The 21,588-nt window shown below is 39.6% G+C and overlaps 1 protein-coding gene across 1 annotated transcript; it reads left to right on the forward strand.

Moving 5' to 3' along the window:
• The first annotated feature begins 17,617 nt into the window (after positions 1 to 17,617).
• LOC146460466 (uncharacterized) lies at positions 17,618 to 18,431 on the forward strand. The gene has a single exon (XM_085088183.1). The coding sequence runs from the start codon at positions 17,736 to 17,738 to the stop codon at positions 18,177 to 18,179; it is 444 nt and encodes a 147-aa protein (XP_084944309.1). The 5' UTR covers positions 17,618 to 17,735; the 3' UTR covers positions 18,180 to 18,431.
• Positions 18,432 to 21,588: the final 3,157 nt, after the last annotated feature.

The raw sequence follows: 21,588 nt of genomic DNA on the forward strand, positions 1-21,588 counted from the left end.
ATACCCTACACTAAGCCCAAAGGAATTAGTCAAAAAGATGGCTAAAAAGTGGCAAAAACTGTCCGACGAGAAAAAGGAGAAATTCAAAGAAATGGTCCGCGAAAATCGACGGTGAGCAATACGAACGGGATCTCACTCAGTATTTCACGCAGATACACGAAGAAACACCACTGAGATCTGCATTTGATCTTTGGGCAGCCGAGAAGGCAGCCGAGATCAAGAAAACCCGCCCAGAAATCCCAGACCACAAACTGGAAAAAAACTGAAACGGTATTGGGGGAGGTTACAACACATGAACACTGTAAATGATTACAAGACACATGAACACATGAATTATGGCTAAATATTATTTTGAGTACAAGTATTTCCTGGCATTTATTATCTCGCCCTGGATGGGGAAGAAAGATGTGCAAACCTGTTTGGTGGCCCGCTGGAGTTCCCTTCAGTTCACCGACATCAATAACAGCAAGCATCCACCAAACAAAGATGCACTCATTTCAATAATGGAATCTTACCGGACTTGGAATGTACAAGATGCTACTGTTCTTAGTCCTATTGCTGAATTTAAGGACATCTTTAAGGAGGACATTTGGCAGGGAGAGTTTTCTCTAAGGACAAATGGAGGCCGTTTTGGAAACCTGCGGTAAACGTAGTTAGACCCATTCTTCAAGAATGTTGAGGTATCAAGATGATTTTCATTTGTCGTCTGTTCTTACCAGTAGTATGTTGAAGTTATTTATAACTAAATGGACGTTGTACATACAGTATACGCTGATTTTTTTCCATTTTTTTTCTTTCTGTAGTTACCGTTGACCCTCTTTCCAAGTCTTGATTATACTGCATTTAGCAACGTTATATTTCGTTTGCAATTAAATGATTTACTTTGTGCTGCTTTCATATCTCTTTTTTACAGAACACGAGGTAATTTTCTGGCAGAAGCGATGCCTTACAATGGGCAGCCAGCGTAAGTTTTTTATCCCAAGATGTTCACGCAATAAAAGACTAATCCATCCAAAAAAAGTGGCAAAAATCCTCCAGACTTAAGTCATCAACACCTTAAAGACTTTCCCATCTTTATCCCTTTATCGAATGAAAATCGAGAAACAACTGAATATAAGCACATTTCTTCAGGGATGCATTACCATATAGTAGTAACATCTGCAACGTAGCTATATAGACTGGAACTCTTGCAGATAGCCTTTGCTGTTTTTTTTTTTAAGAAGCCAATTCGTTTTCTCCTAAGATGCCTGTGAACCTTGAACTGGAACCCTTGGCCTTTTTGGTTACCGAGTCTAATTTCATGGTTGAAAGATATCGGATTGCTCATCTTTACCAACCAGTTAACTTGTTAAAAAATGCCATTTTGTCACAGCAAACTTCTATCTACCACCTTTTGAAATCAAAATGCGGTTCTTGTTCTTTTAACGAGATGAAACCACAGAACTGTCCCCTCTTGTCCTTGGCTACCACAAAAGATCATTTTTGTCTCGAGGATACGTTAATCATAACCGTCTGCCCAAAGTGTCATACGGAAACGTTAGAAAAAGGATTCGTCTTCAGCACACCTCAAGTATTGTTTTCGTACATTTTGAACATGGACTTGGAGATAAAAACTTCCAGGAAAAGAATACATTAATTAATTAATTACAGTCCGTTATGCCAGTTTACTCAGTTGTGTCGGAGCATACAGGGATTGGAATCTGCAGGATCAGCCTGAGGAGAATGAAGTGATAGTAAATAGCCATGATCACAACACTGAAATTCCAATTCCACCAGCAGCAACAACTGCTCTAACTCCCAAGTTTTTCCTCTGAAACTGCATTTAGAATAAAAAAGAAGTAAATTTTCTAAAATTTAAAATATACCTGGCCATTATCATACGGTAACAGCAAGTTCTAGATTTCAACAGTTACTTTGCCAGTTTAAGGCACTGATCTTTGTTAGGTTATCACAAGTGTGGAAATATTTAAAGAAAGATTTGAAGTATTTTATCAATTTTCTATTCATTCCACACATCCAGCCAACACAAGTTATAGTTTATTACTCAAGAAATTCAGTGGTCACTTCAACATGTGTATACATTAAACTTCATGTGAAATTTTTGTTACGTGGAATATAAGTGCCTTGGAAAATTTGTTTCATTGTGTGTTTTCTACATTAAGCTATTCCAGGATTAAAAAACTTCGCAGCCGATCCACAGGTGCAGAAAGCCTTTTGAGGCACATGGAAATACCTGCGAATAGTCAATCTGGATTTTTCACTGATTTAATGAGACTCGTCTGCTATTCTGGAAGCGCTTACGTCTTAGGGGGTATCCTGCTAAGTTTCTGCTACCCATTTTCAGGGAGATTAACTGCAGCAACAGAAAGAAATGGTTCTCAGTTAAGCCTGACAGGTTATCTAGACACAGGCGTGTAGTATTTAAAACCTCATTTAATTGCAGCAACGTAGCAATCAAAAAGGTTATTCTTAAGTATATAGCTAATCTTAGTTCAATTGTTAGTTACAAATCTACTAACACGTTAGCGCATCTATGTAAGTAATTTTGTTTTTTTCTTTTTGGAGATAAGGTTGGGGGGGGGGGGGGGGGGGGCTCACGGATTTAACTTTAAATCCGTGAGCCCCAAAATCATACATTACACACCTAGCGGCAGGATTTTTGTAACATCCTGCACGTGTGTCTGTGGGTGTTTTTGCTGTTCACACCCTAGTGGAACGTAATTTGTACTGTAAAATTTAGGTATAAAATAAGTTCCCCAAACTATCTTGTTCAATCCCTGACGAAGTGTGTAGTTATCACACGAAACCGGTCGGATAATAAAACAAGTAAACAAGGTTCGTTGCTGTGTGCTGCTCACTAGTTAGTACTTATTTTTAAAAAATCGCTATTGAAAACAAAGTGGCCAAGATTGAGGAGTATGTTGTTAAAGAATGCCATTTTGTTACAGCAAACTTCTATCTACCATCTTTTGGAATCAAAATGCGGTTCTTTTTCTTTTAACAAGATGAAACCACCGAACTATCACCTCTTGTCCTCGGCTACCACAAAAGATCATTTTAGTCTCGAGGATAGGTTAATCATAACCGTCTGCCCAAAGTGTCATACGGAAACGTTAGAAAAAGGATTCGTCTTCAGCTAAAACACAAAGTGTTTTCACTGCATTTCCGCACTTATCCAACTTTGTCTAGTCAAAATTGTCCTAGTGAAAACACAACCTTGGTGTTATATGCGCTGCACAAAAACACTGGATTCCTGATCTTGCAGACTGTGAATGTTAGTAAGTTTATAATGGAACTGCGATGATGGATTGAATTGGTATGCAGCGATTGCAGACAAAACAAATCATTTGATGATCTTTAATACACGTATCTGTTTATACTGCACCTGATTATCAGAACAGCATTTCATTCATTTCTCCCAAATATTTCACCAATTTCGAAGTGACTGCTGTAGTCCAGAATCACTTCGAACATAGTCACAAATATACAACCCCTCATTTGAGGGATGGTTATCAAAATGCATGGAAGGTATACTAGGTATTTATACTTAAAGTAATTAACTTCACTGTTGTGAACGTTCTTATTCTTCACATCTTTCAGGCTGCTAGAAGACACATGCATGATTTTTATCTTCCGTTAAATGATCCATTCCAAGATCCATATGTAGGAAGGTAAATTAATATTTTTAGCATGCACGCTATTTGTCATCATTTAGTAAAATAAACTCCTTAATTCAGCCAGCTGGTAATGATGCCCAAGGCTGAATGATTGTCCAAGAAATGAACAGTCGACGGAGAAGATATGAAATTTTGAGGACAATCTTTAAGCCGAGGGCATTATCATCTGATCTAACAGCAAGCCAGAAAGGATTTTACTTGTTTTATAACCCTCCAATTACTGAAACACGTGTGCTTTACTGTCGAAAAATACAAAAATACAACAGCCAGTGAAGGTCAAAGTATGAAATAATTCTTGTAATGTTCTCGGTCGTGCATTTCTAGTTTTTTTAAAAGCCTATGAAAAGCACCCTCGGTTTCTCGGTTTGCCAGCCACGGTTTCACCCATATACGGTTCTTAATCTGCGTCTCCTCCTTCTTCGTCGAGCAACAGCGACTGCATTACCAATGCACAGGCACGCAATGGCAACTTCTTCACATTCTTGCATTTTTCGCAAAAGTTAAAAAAAGGAAAAACAAAAGTAAAAACTACACCATCTGTTAGGGAAGAATTTGCAACATCACGGAAAGACGACATCACACCATCTTCGTTTACAAGACGAATGCGCATGCTCCAACGCAAAACCGCTGCTCAAAATTACCATTATTGGAAAATAGCGGGTATTTATCGCAAACTGGACAAAGCATCTCCTTAGAGCCATGCCCTTTAGTGTCCCTGGAAAGGGATTCTATCACCCCGGACGCCGCAACAACCGCATTTCATGCGATCGAGTCTATTCTACCCACTCCAGTAAAGGCAAAGTATAGGTGACGGGATCAAGAGGGTCATGATTTACAAAGAAGTCCGACCTATCAAGCGTGGAAGATTCTGAATAATGCTACACCTGTGGCTCATAATCAACCTAGGTAACAACATCTCTTACAACACATACACGCGACCTTCCTCCAGCCACATCTGTGGGTCATCATCAAACGCCGCAGGCAACACCATCTCCTCCAACACTCTTTCTTCCTACTTGACCATCCTCAACAGTATCCCCAGTAATTCAGGGAATCCTGACCTACCCAACAGCTGAACAACGTGTTAACAATAACACCAAGCGCAAGAGTGTAAAAAGAGCAATCCCTTGTTTTATGAATGGCGAAGCTGCCATGAAACTTTTGCTTGACGAAAAACTGAAAAAGGCCAGAGAAGTTGGGGCTAAACAGAAAAAAACTGAGAGAAAAAGAAGAGAAAAGTGAAGCTAAGAAACGGGAACAAGAAGAAAGAAAGAGAAAAATAGAGGAGAAAAAGCGCCAAAAGAAAACCAAGGCGCCCGCAAAAAAAAAAAAAAGGTCGCAAAAGCGATGGAGGATGGCCGGCAATGAAGAGAGGAATTATCTGTCACTCTAGACCAGGAAAATGAGAACATTCAGTTTCTAAATTGTGCTTAGTTAATTACGAGCCGTAGGACGACGAAAATATGCCGTGGGTCCAGTGCGATGACTGTAAGAGATGGATGCACACCTGTTGTGTCCCTACTAGTGTTGATACCACTCCAATTGAAAATGACGAGCCGTTTTTTTTGTCACGAATGCGCAGAAGGAGAAGATGAAATTTGCGTCTGGTTTAAGGCTGGGTACAGCTATACTTCAGATCAGTTAACTGTGAAGTGTACCTGAACTAAATATGTTGTAGACAGCTCACGGACCTTATTGGTAATAATGTTGGCCGCTCCTGTATTTACCATAATTTATGGGTACTGCTTTGTGTGTGATAAAATTACACGAACGTCTATGACATCTGTCAACATTTATAGCTATTATTTATATTGTAAAATGTCTCACTGCATTGTGACGGAGAGTTGAGTGCCAGTTAAAAAAGTGGTTGATAAAGCTATATCCCTATGTAACTCAAGTTTTGAATGATAAATAACAAGTGGCAAGAAAATCCAAATTTTGATAGTCTTTTTTTTTTTCTACATAGCTTAAACATTATCTTTTCACACGCGGGGTACCACCACAGCATGCAGGGTGTTCAGTCTCGAGATTGTATTTCATTTTTCAGATAGCGATTGTCGATGCTAACAAGAGGATCAACACACAGATTCGTGTGATGGATTTCCACGAAGGATCAACCTACGAGACTCTTCATTCGTAGACAAGCAATGGAGTGGCACCATATTTCAAGTCGTTTGTGAGGAAATCTGGGAAAGCCGACAGGTACATGTAAGTTACATTTCTTGTTCATTTTATTATTTATTATTGTTCATTTTTTACACAGAGTGCCCGCAGGGCAGGCCGTGTTTAGGTTTGGGTCGGGTATCTTTTAACACAGAATGCTCGCAGGGCTGGCCGTGTCTAGGTTTGGGTCGGGTATCTTTTTTTTTTTCTTCGTAGTAGTCACAAATTTACACATTAATTTATGCCTTAAAATATGTCCTCCCTCAGTAGGGATTTATTGTTCTGGTTGCCTTCAATAGAGGCGGCCCAATCAAAATCTATTATTTAGGCACATAATAAATGATATCACGAGAGAAGGGACCAACTCATCCCTTCCTGTGTGACGTCAAATCATCATTTGATTTATTCATTAAACCTACATTAAATTCTGATCTCTCCCAGAAGGGATTCATTGTTCTAATTGTCTTAAACAAAAACGGCCCAATCAAAGTCCATTATCGGCGCATGTATCACGAGGGAGGAGACCCACTTATCTCTACCTGTGTGAGGTCAGACCAAATCATCATTTCATGTTGAAAAGTTGTTTACGTTCAATGGTAGCCACATGTCTGAATTTAAGACTCTGATCTGCCGTTTTCAGAAAGGAAACAAACCTTTTTCAAGCCGTAAATCGAAATAATAACTTCTAGGTAGTACTCGACAGTTGAAACGGTGGAAATTCGGAGAGTTCAGAGCGAAGAAATTACGCTTTCACAAACAGATCAAATATTTCAAAGCGAAGGAAGCCAGACCAGTTCAGCGGGTTCATGACGTTATTGCAGAGTTGTTCCTGGTATGATTCCCAGTAACACAACGATTAAATATCACGCAGTGTCTGTGAATAAAACCATTCAATTATTTCAACTGCGAAGTGAGAATAGTTTTTAAATATCTGCAAAACATATAAATTATGGGGGATAAAGGGGGCTAAATTAAGCATTCCGTGTATATGCCGATTAAGGGCATCTTGTTGTCTTTAAATCGTTATTTTCGTGTGGTAACTGGCAGGGGCATAGCTACCTGTACGCACATACGCACAAGCGTACCTGAAAAAGTCGAAAATAAAATGAATAAAAAGCACAAATAAAACAATATAATTTGACAAAAAAAACACAATTTCAATCAATTCAAGTCACTTAACTCAGTTTGTGTCTTTTAAATAATTTTTTTAAAGTAACAAAGTGTGTTTTTCCACACCCGAATTCCGAATGTCGGTTGCCACAGAGAAGTAACGTGATTTCATGGGTGGACCGCTGAACTCGTTGTGGTCATCTTGTCTTTGGATCGGCGTGTCTTCGAAGGAAACTCTTGTTTGGATAGGCTGATAATGCCATGGCCAAAACATCAATGCCAGATTATTACTTTGCCATCAATACTGACAGAATATCAGAGTAGCATGAAGAAACTGAAGAGCAATGTAAGTAATTTTGTAAGTTTGTGTTACGTTATGGTTTGCACTTTGCAGGCGACATAAACCATTTTAAATATAAGGAGGACAAAATTCCGTTTTGAGTGGATGTGCAGCAGGAGTTAACGAGATAACTGCTTATTTTCGTGGAACTTTTTTAAAATTTCCAAAAACCTTGAGTCAGATACTCCTTCCACCTATTGGAAGAGGGCAGTTTACCTTCAATTTCTTGATCACTTTGTATCTTTAGTACGAGCTGTTAGTGAAACCCTTACCAGGCTTTCAGGCACAATATCTAATACCAGGTATTTCTTGTTCTCTTCATGATATCGTTACATTTACCTTTTATATTTGGTTAAATTTATCCTATATCAAATTAAAATTTCAGGAAATCTTCAAGACCTGACGGAAAATGGTGTGAAAGACATCTATAACCACTATGGTGAAGACATGCATATGTCCTCGATGAATTCAAACGAGAAGCGGCTAGATAGTGTCATAAGTGGCTGTTGGTTGAAGATGGTGTTCCCCAGACCTTGGTGGAAACGCTAGACTTTTCTATCCCATAATTTAAACCCGGAATTGTTGTAGTAGTCAAGACGCTTTACTTCGGTATTTAAAAGCACGTGGCAGGATATAATGCGTCCGTCGATCCTGTGCGCTGCTTTTAGAAAGTCAGGAATTTATCCTCTGAGAAGGGAACAGATCACTAATGATCAGACAAGATCTTCTCTTATATAGAGTTTTTCCAGTGCAACTGTAACATCGAAAGTTGTGGAGTCCAATCATGACGCAAGACCAGCGCATGTACCTGAAGAGAGCGCGTCGTCCCTTCAAACTGACCAGACAGTGTCTTGCGACGCACCCCTCACCCCTTTGGCGCAACAAAGCGCACAAAGTGTGTCTTTAGACGTAAATCCCTCTCCAACATTGGCAGAAAGTACGTGTTTGTTACAAAGCAACCAAAGACGGTCTTGTATGGAAACCCCACCCCTTTGTCTCACGTAAGAATGGAAAGCACTCCTTTTGACAAGGAGTCTATTCCATTATTGGAAGATAGCGGGTATTTATCGCAAACTGGACAAAGCATCTCCTTAGAGCCATGCCCTTTAGTGTCCCTGGAAAGGGATTCTATCACCCCAGACACTGCAACAACCGCATTTCATGCGATCTAGTCCATTATACCCACTCCAGTAAAGGCAAAGTATAGGCGACGGGACCAAGAGGGTTATGATTAACAAGGAAGTCCGACCTATTAAGCGTAGAAAATTCTGAATAATGCTACATCTGTGGCTCATAATCAACCCAGGCAACAACATCTCTTACAACACATACACGCGACCTTCCTCCAACCACATCTGTGGGTCATCATCACACGCCGCAGGCAACACCATCTCCTCCAACACGCTGTCTTCCGACTTCACCATCCTCAACAGTATCCCCACTAATTCCAATCTCGTACCCAGTGTCTTCAGGCTTTTTGGTCAGCGGGGCAACGCCGGGAAGACTCTGGGGACGTCGAAAAAATTCAATTTTTTTGATTGGCTGTTCCGTAACGGTTTCCATTGTTTTACTGCAGAAATCCTGCGGTAATAAAATTCGATGTCCCCAGAGTCTTCCCGGCGTTGCCCCGCTGACCAAAAAGCCTGAAGACTCTGGGTACGAGATTGCACTAATTCAGGAAATCCTGACCTACCCAGCATTTGTGAAAAGAAGGCGTGATGGACTCAAACCCATGACCACTGCAATACTGGTTCAGTACTCTTACGAACTGACTTATCCAACCAACTGGGGTCTGGTCATTTTGTGAGTTTATAATAAAATCGTGGAGGATGTACAAGGATGCAGTGCTGTGTAATTGATTGTCATTTATCATTTTCAAATGAAGTACTACATGTTAACTTATTGGGTTTTGATAATTATTATTTTTCTAGGTACAATATCGTCTTGTCCAGGCGCACCCGATGCTATATTGGATTGAACATCCAGAGTGCAACTCCATAGTCGTCTTAGAAAGATGGATGTCTTCAACCCAATACTGTATAGTATTGGTCGTCTTTTTTTTTCTACATAGCTTAAACATTATCTTTTCACGCGCAGGGTACCACCACAGCATGCAGGGTGTTCAGTCGATTGTATTTCATTTTTCATGTTAACTTATTGTGTTTTGATAATTATTATTTTTCTAGGTACAATCAATCAGAGTTTGTTAACGCTTGGACGAGTGATCACATCACTGGTTAATAAAGCAACTCACATCCGTTACAGGTATGTAAACTAACTAGTTGACCCCATCACCTGATGGAAACCAAAATATCACACTCCACATCAGAAATATAGGGAAGTTCAATTAGATCATACTGTATGTTCAAACAATGAAATTTATTAAGTAATCTCATCTTGGGGTAACATTTTAAATTTTACTTTTTTAACAGAGAAAGTAAGCTGACAAGACTTTTGCAGGATTCTCTTGGTGGCAGAACAAAAACCTCCATAATTGCCACCATTTCACCTGCCCTCTGCAACTTAGAGGTAATTATTTTTAGCACATTAGAGTTGTTTTTTTATTAGCATAATTTTACAATAATCATTATTGGAAAGAACAATATTTACTATACAGTATTGCGTTGAAGACATCCATCTTTCTAAGACGACTATGGAGTTGCACTCTGGATGTTCAATCCAATATAGCATCGGGTGCGCCTGGACAAGACGATATGAGAGTTGCAGTCCTTCCTGCACTGAGTGCAAGACAACTGATTTTTAAAAAAGAATTTTATCAATCATTCTTTTAGGAAACTTTGAATTTTGGTAGTCTTTTTTTTTTCTACATAGCTTAAACATTATCTTTTCACGCGCGGGGTACCACCAAAGCATGCAGGGTGTTCAGTCGATTGTATTTCATTTTTCAGGTAGCGATTGTCGATGCTAACAAGAGGATCAACACACAGATTCGTGTGATGGATTTCCACGAAGGATCAACCTACGAGACTCTACATTCGTACACCAGCAATGGAGTGGCACCATATTTCAAGTCATTTGTGAGGAAATCTGGGAAAGCAGACAGGTACATGTCAATTACATTTCTTGTTCATTTTTTACACAGAATGCCCGCAGGGCAGGCCGTGTTTAGGTTTGGGTCGGGTATCTTTTTACACAGAATGCTCGCAGGGCTGGCCGTGTCTAGGTTTGGGTCAGGTATCTTTTTTTTTTTTCCTCGTAGTAGTCACAAATTTACACATTAATTTATGCCTTAAAATATGTCCTCCCCCAGTAGGGATTTATTGTTCTGTTTCTCTTCAATAGAAGCGGCCCAATCAAAATCTATTATTTAGGCACATAATAAATGATATCACGAGAGAAGGGACCAACTCATCCCTTCCTGTGTGACGTCAAATCATCATTTGATTTATTCATTAAACCTACATTAAATTCTGATCTCTCCTAGAAGGGATTCATTGTTCTAATTGTCTTAAACAAAAACGGCCCAATCAAAGTCCATTATCGGGGCATGTATCACGAGGGAGGAGACCCACTTATCTCTACCTGTGTGACGTCAAACCAAATCATCATTTCATATTGAAAAGTTGTTTACGTTCAATGGTAGCCACATGTCTGAATTTAAGACTCTGATCTGCCGTTTTCAGAAAGGAAACAAACCTTTTTCAAGCCGTAAATCGAAATAATAACTTCTAGGTAGTACTCGACAGTTGAAACGGTGGAAATTCGGAGAGTTCAGAGCGAAGAAATTACGCTTTCACAAACAGATCAAATATTTCAAAGCGAAGGAAGCCAGACCAGTTCAGCGGGTTCATGACGTTATTGCAGAGTTGTTCCTGGTATGACTCCCAGTAACACAACGATTAAATATCACGCAGTGTCTGTGAATAAAACCATTCAATTATTTCAACTGCGAAGTGAGGATAGTTTTTAAATATCTGCAAAACATATAAATTATGGGGGATAAAGGGGGCTAAATTAAGCATTCCGTGTATATGCCGATTAAGGGCATCTTGTTGTCTTTAAATCGTTATTTTCGTGTGGTAACTGGCAGGGGCATAGCTACCTGTACGCACATACGCACAAGCGTACCTGAAAAAGTCGAAAATAAAATGAATAAAAAGCACAAATAAAACAATATAATTTGACAAAAAAAACACAATTTCAATCAATTCAAGTCACTTAACTCAGTTTGTGTCTTTTAAATAATTTTTTTAAAGTAACAAAGTGTGTTTTTCCACACCCGAATTCCGAATGTCGGTTGCCACAGAGAAGTAACGTGATTTCATGGGTGGACCGCTGAACTCGTTGTGGTCATCTTGTCTTTGGATCGGCGTGTCTTCGAAGGAAACTCTTGTTTGGATAGGCTTATAATGCCATGGCCAAAACATCAATGCCAGATTATTACTTTGCCATCAATACTGACAGAATATCAGAGTAGCATGAAGAAACTGAAGAGCAATGTAAGTAATTTTGTAAGTTTGTGTTACGTTATGGTTTGCACTTTGCAGGCGACATAAACCATTTTAAATATAAGGAGGACAAAATTCCGTTTTGAGTGGATGTGCAGCAGGAGTTAACGAGATAACTGCTTATTTTCGTGGAACTTTTTTAAAATTTCCAAAAACCTTGAGTCAGATACTCCTTCCACCTATTGGAAGAGGGCAGTTTACCTGCAATTTCTTGATCACTTTGTATCTTTAGTACGAGCTGTTAGTGAAACCCTTACCAGGCTTTCAGGCACAATATCTAGTACCAGGTATTTCTTGTTCTCTTCATGATATCGTTACATTTACCTTTTATATTTGGTTAAATTTATCCTATATCAAATTAGAATTTCAGGAAATCTTCAAGACCTGACGGAAAATGGTGTGAAAGACATCTATAACCACTATGGTGAAGACATGCATATGTCCTTGATGAATTCAAACGAGAAGCGGCTAGATAGTGTCATAAGTGGCTGTTGGTTGAAGATGGTATTCCCCAGACCTTGGTGGAAACGCTAGACTTTTCTATCCCATAATTTAACCCCGGAATTGTTGTAGTAGTCAAGACGCTTTACTTCGGTATTTAAAAGCACGTGGCAGGATATAATGCGTCCGTCGATCCTGTGCGCTGCTTTTAGAAAGTCAGGAATTTATCCTCTGAGAAGGGAACAGATCACTGATGATCAGACAAGATCTTCTCTTATATAGAGTTTTTCCAGTGCAACTGTAACATCGAAAGTTGTGGAGTCCAATCATGACGCAAGACCAGCGCATGTACCTGAAGAGAGCGCGTCGTCCCTTCAAACTGACCAGACAGTGTCTTGCGACGCACCCCTCACCCCTTTGGCGCAACAAAGCGCACAAAGTGTGTCTTTAGACGTAAATCCCTCTCCAACATTGGCAGAAAGTACGTGTTTGTTACAAAGCAACCAAAGACGGTCTTGTATGGAAACCCCACCCCTTTGTCTCACGTAAGAATGGAAAGCACTCCTTTTGACAAGGAGTCTATTCCATTATTGGAAGATAGCGGGTATTTATCGCAAACTGGACAAAGCATCTCCTTAGAGCCATGCCCTTTAGTGTCCCTGGAAAGGGATTCTATCACCCCAGACGCTGCAACAACCGCATTTCATGCGATCTAGTCTATTATACCCACTCCAGTAAAGGCAAAGTATAGGCGACGGGATCAAGAGGGTTATGATTAACAAGGAAGTCCGACCTATTAAGCGTAGAAAATTCTGAATAATGCTACATCTGTGGCTCATAATCAACCCAGGCAACAACATCTCTTACAACACATACACGCGACCTTCCTCCAACCACATCTGTGGGTCATCATCACACGCCGCAGGCAACACCATCTCCTCCAACACGCTGTCTTCCGACTTCACCATCCTCAACAGTATCCCCACTAATTCCAATCTCGTACCCAGTGTCTTCAGGCTTTTTGGTCAGCGGGGCAACGCCGGGAAGACTCTGGGGACGTCGAAAAAATTCAATTTTTTTGATTGGCTGTTCCGTAACGGTTTCCATTGTTTTACTGCAGAAATCCTGCGGTAATAAAATTCGATGTCCCCAGAGTCTTCCCGGCGTTGCCCCGCTGACCAAAAAGCCTGAAGACTCTGGGTACGAGATTGCACTAATTCAGGAAATCCTGACCTACCCAGCATTTGTGAAAAGAAGGCGTGATGGACTCAAACCCATGACCACTGCAATACTGGTTCAGTACTCTTACGAACTGACTTATCCAACCAACTGGGGTCTGGTCATTTTGTGAGTTTATAATAAAATCGTGGAGGATGTACAAGGATGCAGTGCTGTGTAATTGATTGTCATTTATCATTTTCAAATGAAGTACTACATGTTAACTTATTGGGTTTTGATAATTATTATTTTTCTAGGTACAATATCGTCTTGTCCAGGCGCACCCGATGCTATATTGGATTGAACATCCAGAGTGCAACTCCATAGTCGTCTTAGAAAGATGGATGTCTTCAACCCAATACTGTATAGTATTGGTCGTCTTTTTTTTTCTACATAGCTTAAACATTATCTTTTCACGCGCAGGGTACCACCACAGCATGCAGGGTGTTCAGTCGATTGTATTTCATTTTTCATGTTAACTTATTGTGTTTTGATAATTATTATTTTTCTAGGTACAATCAATCAGAGTTTGTTAACGCTTGGACGAGTGATCACATCACTGGTTAATAAAGCAACTCACATCCGTTACAGGTATGTAAACTAACTAGTTGACCCCATCACCTGATGGAAACCAAAATATCACACTCCACATCAGAAATATAGGGAAGTTCAATTAGATCATACTGTATGTTCAAACAATGAAATTTATTAAGTAATCTCATCTTGGGGTAACATTTTAAATTTTACTTTTTTAACAGAGAAAGTAAGCTGACAAGACTTTTGCAGGATTCTCTTGGTGGCAGAACAAAAACCTCCATAATTGCCACCATTTCACCTGCCCTCTGCAACTTAGAGGTAATTATTTTTAGCACATTAGAGTTGTTTTTTTATTAGCATAATTTTACAATAATCATTATTGGAAAGAACAATATTTACTATACAGTATTGCGTTGAAGACATCCATCTTTCTAAGACGACTATGGAGTTGCACTCTGGATGTTCAATCCAATATAGCATCGGGTGCGCCTGGACAAGACGATATGAGAGTTGCAGTCCTTCCTGCACTGAGTGCAAGACAACTGATTTTTAAAAAAGAATTTTATCAATCATTCTTTTAGGAAACTTTGAATTTTGGTAGTCTTTTTTTTTTCTACATAGCTTAAACATTATCTTTTCACGCGCGGGGTACCACCAAAGCATGCAGGGTGTTCAGTCGATTGTATTTCATTTTTCAGGTAGCGATTGTCGATGCTAACAAGAGGATCAACACACAGATTCGTGTGATGGATTTCCACGAAGGATCAACCTACGAGACTCTACATTCGTACACCAGCAATGGAGTGGCACCATATTTCAAGTCATTTGTGAGGAAATCTGGGAAAGCAGACAGGTACATGTCAATTACATTTCTTGTTCATTTTTTACTCAGAATGCCCGCAGGGCAGGCCGTGTTTAGGTTTGGGTCGGGTATCTTTTTACACAGAATGCTCGCAGGGCTGGCCGTGTCTAGGTTTGGGTCAGGTATCTTTTTTTTTTTTCCTCGTAGTAGTCACAAATTTACACATTAATTTATGCCTTAAAATATGTCCTCCCCCAGTAGGGATTTATTGTTCTGTTTCTCTTCAATAGAAGCGGCCCAATCAAAATCTATTATTTAGGCACATAATAAATGATATCACGAGAGAAGGGACCAGCTCATCCCTTCCTGTGTGACGTCAAATCATCATTTGATTTATTCATTAAACCTACATTAAATTCTGATCTCTCCTAGAAGGGATTCATTGTTCTAATTGTCTTAAACAAAAACGGCCCAATCAAAGTCCATTATCGGCGCATGTATCACGAGGGAGGAGACCCACTTATCTCTACCTGTGTGACGTCAAACCAAATCATCATTTCATATTGAAAAGTTGTTTACGTTCAATGGTAGCCACATGTCTGAATTTAAGACTCTGATCTGCCGTTTTCAGAAAGGAAACAAACCTTTTTCAAGCCGTAAATCGAAATAATAACTTCTAGGTAGTACTCGACAGTTGAAACGGTGGAAATTCGGAGAGTTCAGAGCGAAGAAATTACGCTTTCACAAACAGATCAAATATTTCAAAGCGAAGGAAGCCAGACCAGTTCAGCGGGTTCATGACGTTATTGCAGAGTTGTTCCTGGTATGACTCCCAGTAACACAACGATTAAATATCACGCAGTGTCTGTGAATAAAACCATTCAATTATTTCAACTGCGAAGTGAGGATAGTTTTTAAATATCTGCAAAACATATAAATTATGGGGGATAAAGGGGGCTAAATTAAGCATTCCGTGTATATGCTGATTAAGGGCATCTTGTTGTCTTTAAATCGTTATTTTCGTGTGGTAACTGGCAGGGGCATAGCTACCTGTACGCACATACGCACAAGCGTACCTGAAAAAGTCGAAAATAAAATGAATAAAAAGCACAAATAAAACATAATAATTTAACCAAAAAAAAAAAAAATTTCAATCAATTCAAGTCACTCAACTCAGTTTGTGTCTTTTAAATAATTTTGTTAAAGTAACAAAGTGTGTTTTTCCACACCCGAATTCCGAATGTCGGTTGCCACAGAGAAGTAACGTGATTTCATGGGTGGACCGCTGAACTCGTTGTGGTCATCTTGTCTTTGGATCGGCGTGTCTTCGAAGGAAACTCTTGTTTGGATAGGCTTATAATGCCATGACCAAAACATCAATGCCAGATTATTACTTTGCCATCAATACTGACAGAATATCAGAGTAGCATGAAGAAACTGAAGAGCAATGTAAGTAATTTTGTAAGTTTGTGTTACGTTATGGTTTGCACTTTGCAGGCGACATAAACCATTTTAAATATAAGGAGGACAAAATTCCGTTTTGAGTGGATGTGCAGCAGGAGTTAACGAGATAACTGCTTATTTTCGTGGAACTTTTTTAAAATTTCCAAAAACCTTGAGTCAGATACTCCTTCCACCTATTGGAAGAGGGCAGTTTACCTTCAATTTCTTGATCACTTTGTATCTTTAGTACGAGCTGTTAGTGAAACCCTTACCAGGCTTTCAGGCACAATATCTAATACCAGGTATTTCTTGTTCTCTTCATGATATCGTTACATTTACCTTTTATATTTGGTTAAATTTATCCTATATCAAATTAAAATTTCAGGAAATCTTCAAGACCTGACAGAAAATGGTGTGGAAGACATCTATAACCACTATGGTGAAGACATGCATATGTCCTCGATGAATTCAAACGAGAAGCGGCTAGATAGTGTCATAAGTGGCTGTTGGTTGAAGATGGCATTCCCCAGACCTTGGTGGAAACGCTGGACTTTTCTATCCCATAATATAACCCTGGATTTTTTGTAGTAGTCAAGACGCTTTACTTCGGTATTTAAAAGCACGTGGCAGGATATAATGCGTCCGTCGATCCTGTGCGCTGCTTTTAGAAAGTCAGGAATTTATCCTCTGAGAAGGGAACAGATCACTGATGATCAGACAAGATCTTCTCTTATATAGAGTTTTTCCAGTGCAACTATAACATCGAAAGTTGTGGAGTCCAATCATGACGCAAGACCAGCGCATGTACCTGAAGAGAGCGCGTCGTCGCTTCAAAGTGACCGGACAGTGTCTTAAGACGCACCCCTCACCCCTTTGGCGCAACAAAGCGCACAAAGTGTGTCTTTAGACGCAAATCCCTCTCCAACATTGGCAGAAAGTACGTGGTTGTTACAAAGCAATCAAAGAGGGTCTTGTATGGCAACCCCTACCCATTTGTCTCACGTAAGAATGGAAAGCACTTCTTTTGACGATCAGCCTATTCCATTATTGGAAGATAGCGTGTATGTGTCGCAAACTGAACAAAGCATCTCCTTAGAGCCATGCCCTTTAGTGTCCCTGGAAAGGGATTCTATCACCCCGGACGCTGCAAGAACCGCATTTCATGCGATCGAGTGTATTCTACCCACTCCAGTAAAGGCAAAGTATAGGCGATGGGATCAAGAGGGTTATGATTTACAAGGAAGTCCGACCTATCAAGCGTGAAAAATTCTAAACAATGCTACATCTGTGGCTCATAATCACCCCAGGCAACAACATCTCTTACAACACATACACGCGACCTTTTTCCAACCACATCTGTGGGTCATCATCAAACGCTGCAGGCAACACCATCTCCTCCAACACGCTGTCTTCCGACCTCACCATCCTCAACAGTATCCCAAGTAATTCAGGAAATCCTCACCTACCCGACAGCTGAATAACATATTAACAATAACACCAAGCGCAAGAGTGTAAAAAGAGCAATCTCTTGTTTTATGAATAGCGAAGCTGCCATGAAACTTTTGCTTGACGAAAAACTGAAAAAGGCCAGAGAAGTTGGGGCTAAACAGAAAAAACTGAGAGAAAAAGAAGAGAAAAGGGAAGCTAAGAAACGGGAAAAAGAAGAAAGAAAGAGAAAAATAGAGGAGAAAAAGTGCCAAAAGAAAAACAAGGCGCCCGCAAAGAAAAGAAATATCGCAAAAGCGAAGGAGGATGGCCAGCAATGGAGAGAGGAATTATCGGTCACTCTAGACCAGCAAAATGAGAACATTTGTAAATTGTACTTAGATAATTACGAGCCGTCGGACGACGAAAATATGCCGTGGGTCCAGTGCGATGACTGTAAGAGATGGATGCACATCTGTTGTGTCCCTACTAGTATTGATACCACTCCAATTGGAAATGACGAGCCGTTGTTTTGTCACGAATGTGCAGAATGAGAAGATGAAATTTGCGTCTGTTTTAAGGCTGGGTACAGCTATACTTCAGATCAGTTAACTGTGAAGTGTATCTGAACTAAATACGTTGTAGACAGCTCACGGACCTTATTGGTAATAATGTTGGCCGTTCCTGTATTTACCATAATTTATGGGTACTGCTTTGTGTGTGATAAAATTACACGAACGTCTATGACATCTCTCGACATTTATAGCTATTATTTATATTGCAAAAGTGTCACTGCATTGTGACAGGGAGTTGAGTGCCAGTTAAAAAAGTGGTTAATAAAGCTATATCCCTTTGTAACTCCAGTTTTGAATGATGAATAACAAGTGGCAACAAAATCCAAATTTTGGTAGTCTTTTTTTTCTACATAGCTTAAACATTATCTTTTCACGCACGGGGTACCACCACGACATGCAGGGTGTTCAGTCGATTTTATTTCATTTTTAAAATAGCGATTGTCGATGCTAACAAGAGGATCAACACAGATTCGTGTGATAAATTTGGACGAAAGATCGGCCTACGAGACTCTTGATAGCAATATAAATGTCTTTAGTTTATAACAAGTTCGGGCATTGTCAGGAAAGCCACACAAATATGTCCTCTCAAGAGCCAAAGTTATTGTTTTGCTTACTGATTAGAATTAAATCTACTGCTGTTTTGTACGTTCTCGTTAAATCAGTTTACACTCCTTAACAGGTCTTTTTTTTTATTGATTGGGTGGGGGGGGGGGGGGGGGAATAAGTGTTGTTTGACCAATTTGCTTGGACCCCGAGTTGTTTTAGCCTTGCTACGGGCCTGAAAGCTGATGTACAAAAATGGTGGACAACCGTTACTTCTAAAATAAGAAAGTTGAGAACCGCCACAGAGATACTACAAGATGCCAAAGCAGAATTAAAGAGACAGAGAGAAGAACCGAAAAAGATCGTAGGCTCTGGGAACGAGGATGGCGACTGCAGAGATCAAAGGAACGCAGACTGAGCGATTTCAACAATTTTTACTCAGAAAAAGATACTTTTCTCGTCCTGTTTCTATGAAACTGATTAGGGAAGAAAACAACAATACCTTTAGAGTGTGAAATCAAGATGTTGAAACGTAAAGCTACACAGGAAAAGAAGTAAAAGCGTACGCAACAATGACTTTTTAGTCTTAAGCAGTTTCACAAAAAGGTCCAATCTGATCCCACATTTAGGGATTTCATATTTATTAGTGCATAACAATTACAAATTAAAGTAGATTTTGCATTGTCATGCTTTTTCCTTTAAGTCGGATTGTCCATTCGATGTATTTTATACATTTCTTTTTGAAGGATTATTGCACGCAACCCCTCAAGCATGTTATGCTTGTATTCTGTTGATCGTGTTTAAATAAAGGATCATACTTTCTTACTTACTATTGATAGCAATATAAATATCCTTAGTATATAACAAGTACGGGCATTGTCAGGAAAGCCACCCAAATATGTCATCTCAAGAGCCAAAGTTATTGTTTTGCTTACTGATTAGAATTAAATCTACTGCTGTTTTGTACGTTGTCGTTGAATCAGTTTAAACTCCCTAACAGGTCTTTTTTTTTAGTGACAGGGGAGGGGGGGGGGGTAGTTTTGTTTGACCAATTTGCTTGGCCAGCTAATCGTCCAGAACAGCCATAACAGCAGTCGACAGAACAATGCCCAAAACGTATTGCAAAATAATGTTCGATTACCGTCTAAAGTAGCTTCTCATTTTGTGAAGAAATTGAGCCGACTGTTTAATTATTAATAACAACACATACGTCTGCGAGCGGTCAGAAACTGGTCCCCAGTTACGTGGGAATTACGTGGAAAAATGCGATTCGTCGTCCACCATTTTGAAATTGTAACGGCCACTATTTTAGTGAGCATGCGCGGTGGTTTTTCCCCCCTGTCATAAAGAGCTTGAATATTGGCGGATAAGTTGTAAAGCGAGGGTTATTATTGCATTTTTATTATTGTATTTGTGATTTTGGCATCCTCATTAAAGATTACCCTCATCAACCCATTCCCACAGTAGATCGCATAAGTTACATTTATAGTTAATTGCACTTTGTCAGCAAAATTTAGTAATGACCATTTAAATCTTTTTTAATTTTTGTTTTTATAGCTTGCTGTTGTGTCACTGGGTTTATTTTACACCCTTGTGGACCTCAACTGTGAAGACACATACACGCGACCTTCCTCCAACCACATCTGTGGGTCATCATCAAACGCCGCAGGCAACACCATCTCCTCCAACACGCTTTCTTCCTACTTGATTCGTCTTCAGCACACCTCAAGTATTGTGTGCGTTGAAGTGTTAAACGTAGCATCCAGAATCAAGACCAAGGTCTACGTAAAACCAACAAATACGGGCCTCTTACTCCATTATCAGAGCCACGTGGATAATCGGTACAAGCGCAGTCTAATCACCACCATGTTAGATCGAGCTTACCGCATATCCTCCGACTGGTCGTACTTCTCACAAGAATGCGATCGACTAGAGACGGTATTCTTAAAGCTTAAGTACCCGAGGCACTTATTCAATTTATCTGTCAAGCAGTTCGTAGATTTCAAAGTATCAGACCAGCAACACATTCTATCAACTGAAACCACCATCCGAGTTGTCATGCCATTTAAAGATCTGGCCTCTGCTAATGTAGTGAAGAAACGTATCACAGACCTCAGCTCAAAAATCAAGACCGCAATTCAGCCTGTGTTCATCAGCAGAAAACTCGACGAAGACCTTAAAGTTCGAGAAGTCAAGCCTGCCACTGTTAACCAACAATGTCTAGTTTATAAATTTCAATGTAACCTGTGCGATGCAGGATATGTTGGTTACACTCGCAGCCACCTCCGCGAACGCGTTGATGGACACAAACCAAAAATCGTCGTCTATTTGTAAACACTACTTGAGTGAACATAACTCGAACGTGCCTCGTTGTCTTTCAGAACAATTTCCTGTGCTAGCTAAATGTTCTAACAAATTCGATTGCCTAATTAAGGAGATGCTTTTCATAAGAAAACTTAAACCATCCCTGAACGTGCAAACAGACTCGATTCGCGCAAAGGTATTCACCTGAAGAACTTGTGATCCTTTGTTAATATGCTAATTTGTAGAGACTGTAAAGTATAGAAATCAAATCTTCGCATTAATTTATCCACTTTGCCTTGAGAATGGTGTCACGATGACGCCAAAACGTCTTAACTTTAATTTTCGCTTGCTTATGTTTAAAGAAATCATTACTGATCAAAAATTTTCTAAAATTTGAAATATACCTGGCCATTATCATACAGTAACAGCAAGTTCTAGATTTCAACAGTTACTTAGCCAGTTTAAGGCACTGATCTTTGTTAGGTTATCGCAAGTGTGGAAATATTTGAAGAAAGATTTGAAGTATTTCATCAATTTTCCA

The sequence above is a fragment of the Pavona decussata genome, unplaced genomic scaffold, assembly GCF_977016875.1.
Source record: "Pavona decussata unplaced genomic scaffold, jaPavDecu1.1 SCAFFOLD_213, whole genome shotgun sequence".
Lineage (NCBI taxonomy): Eukaryota > Metazoa > Cnidaria > Anthozoa > Scleractinia > Agariciidae > Pavona > Pavona decussata.

Excerpts from the sequence above, each read along its gene's own strand:
- LOC146460466 (XM_085088183.1), top strand. The coding sequence starts at position 17,736 with ATGAATAGCGAAGCTGCCATGAAACTTTTGCTTGACGAAAAACTGAAA.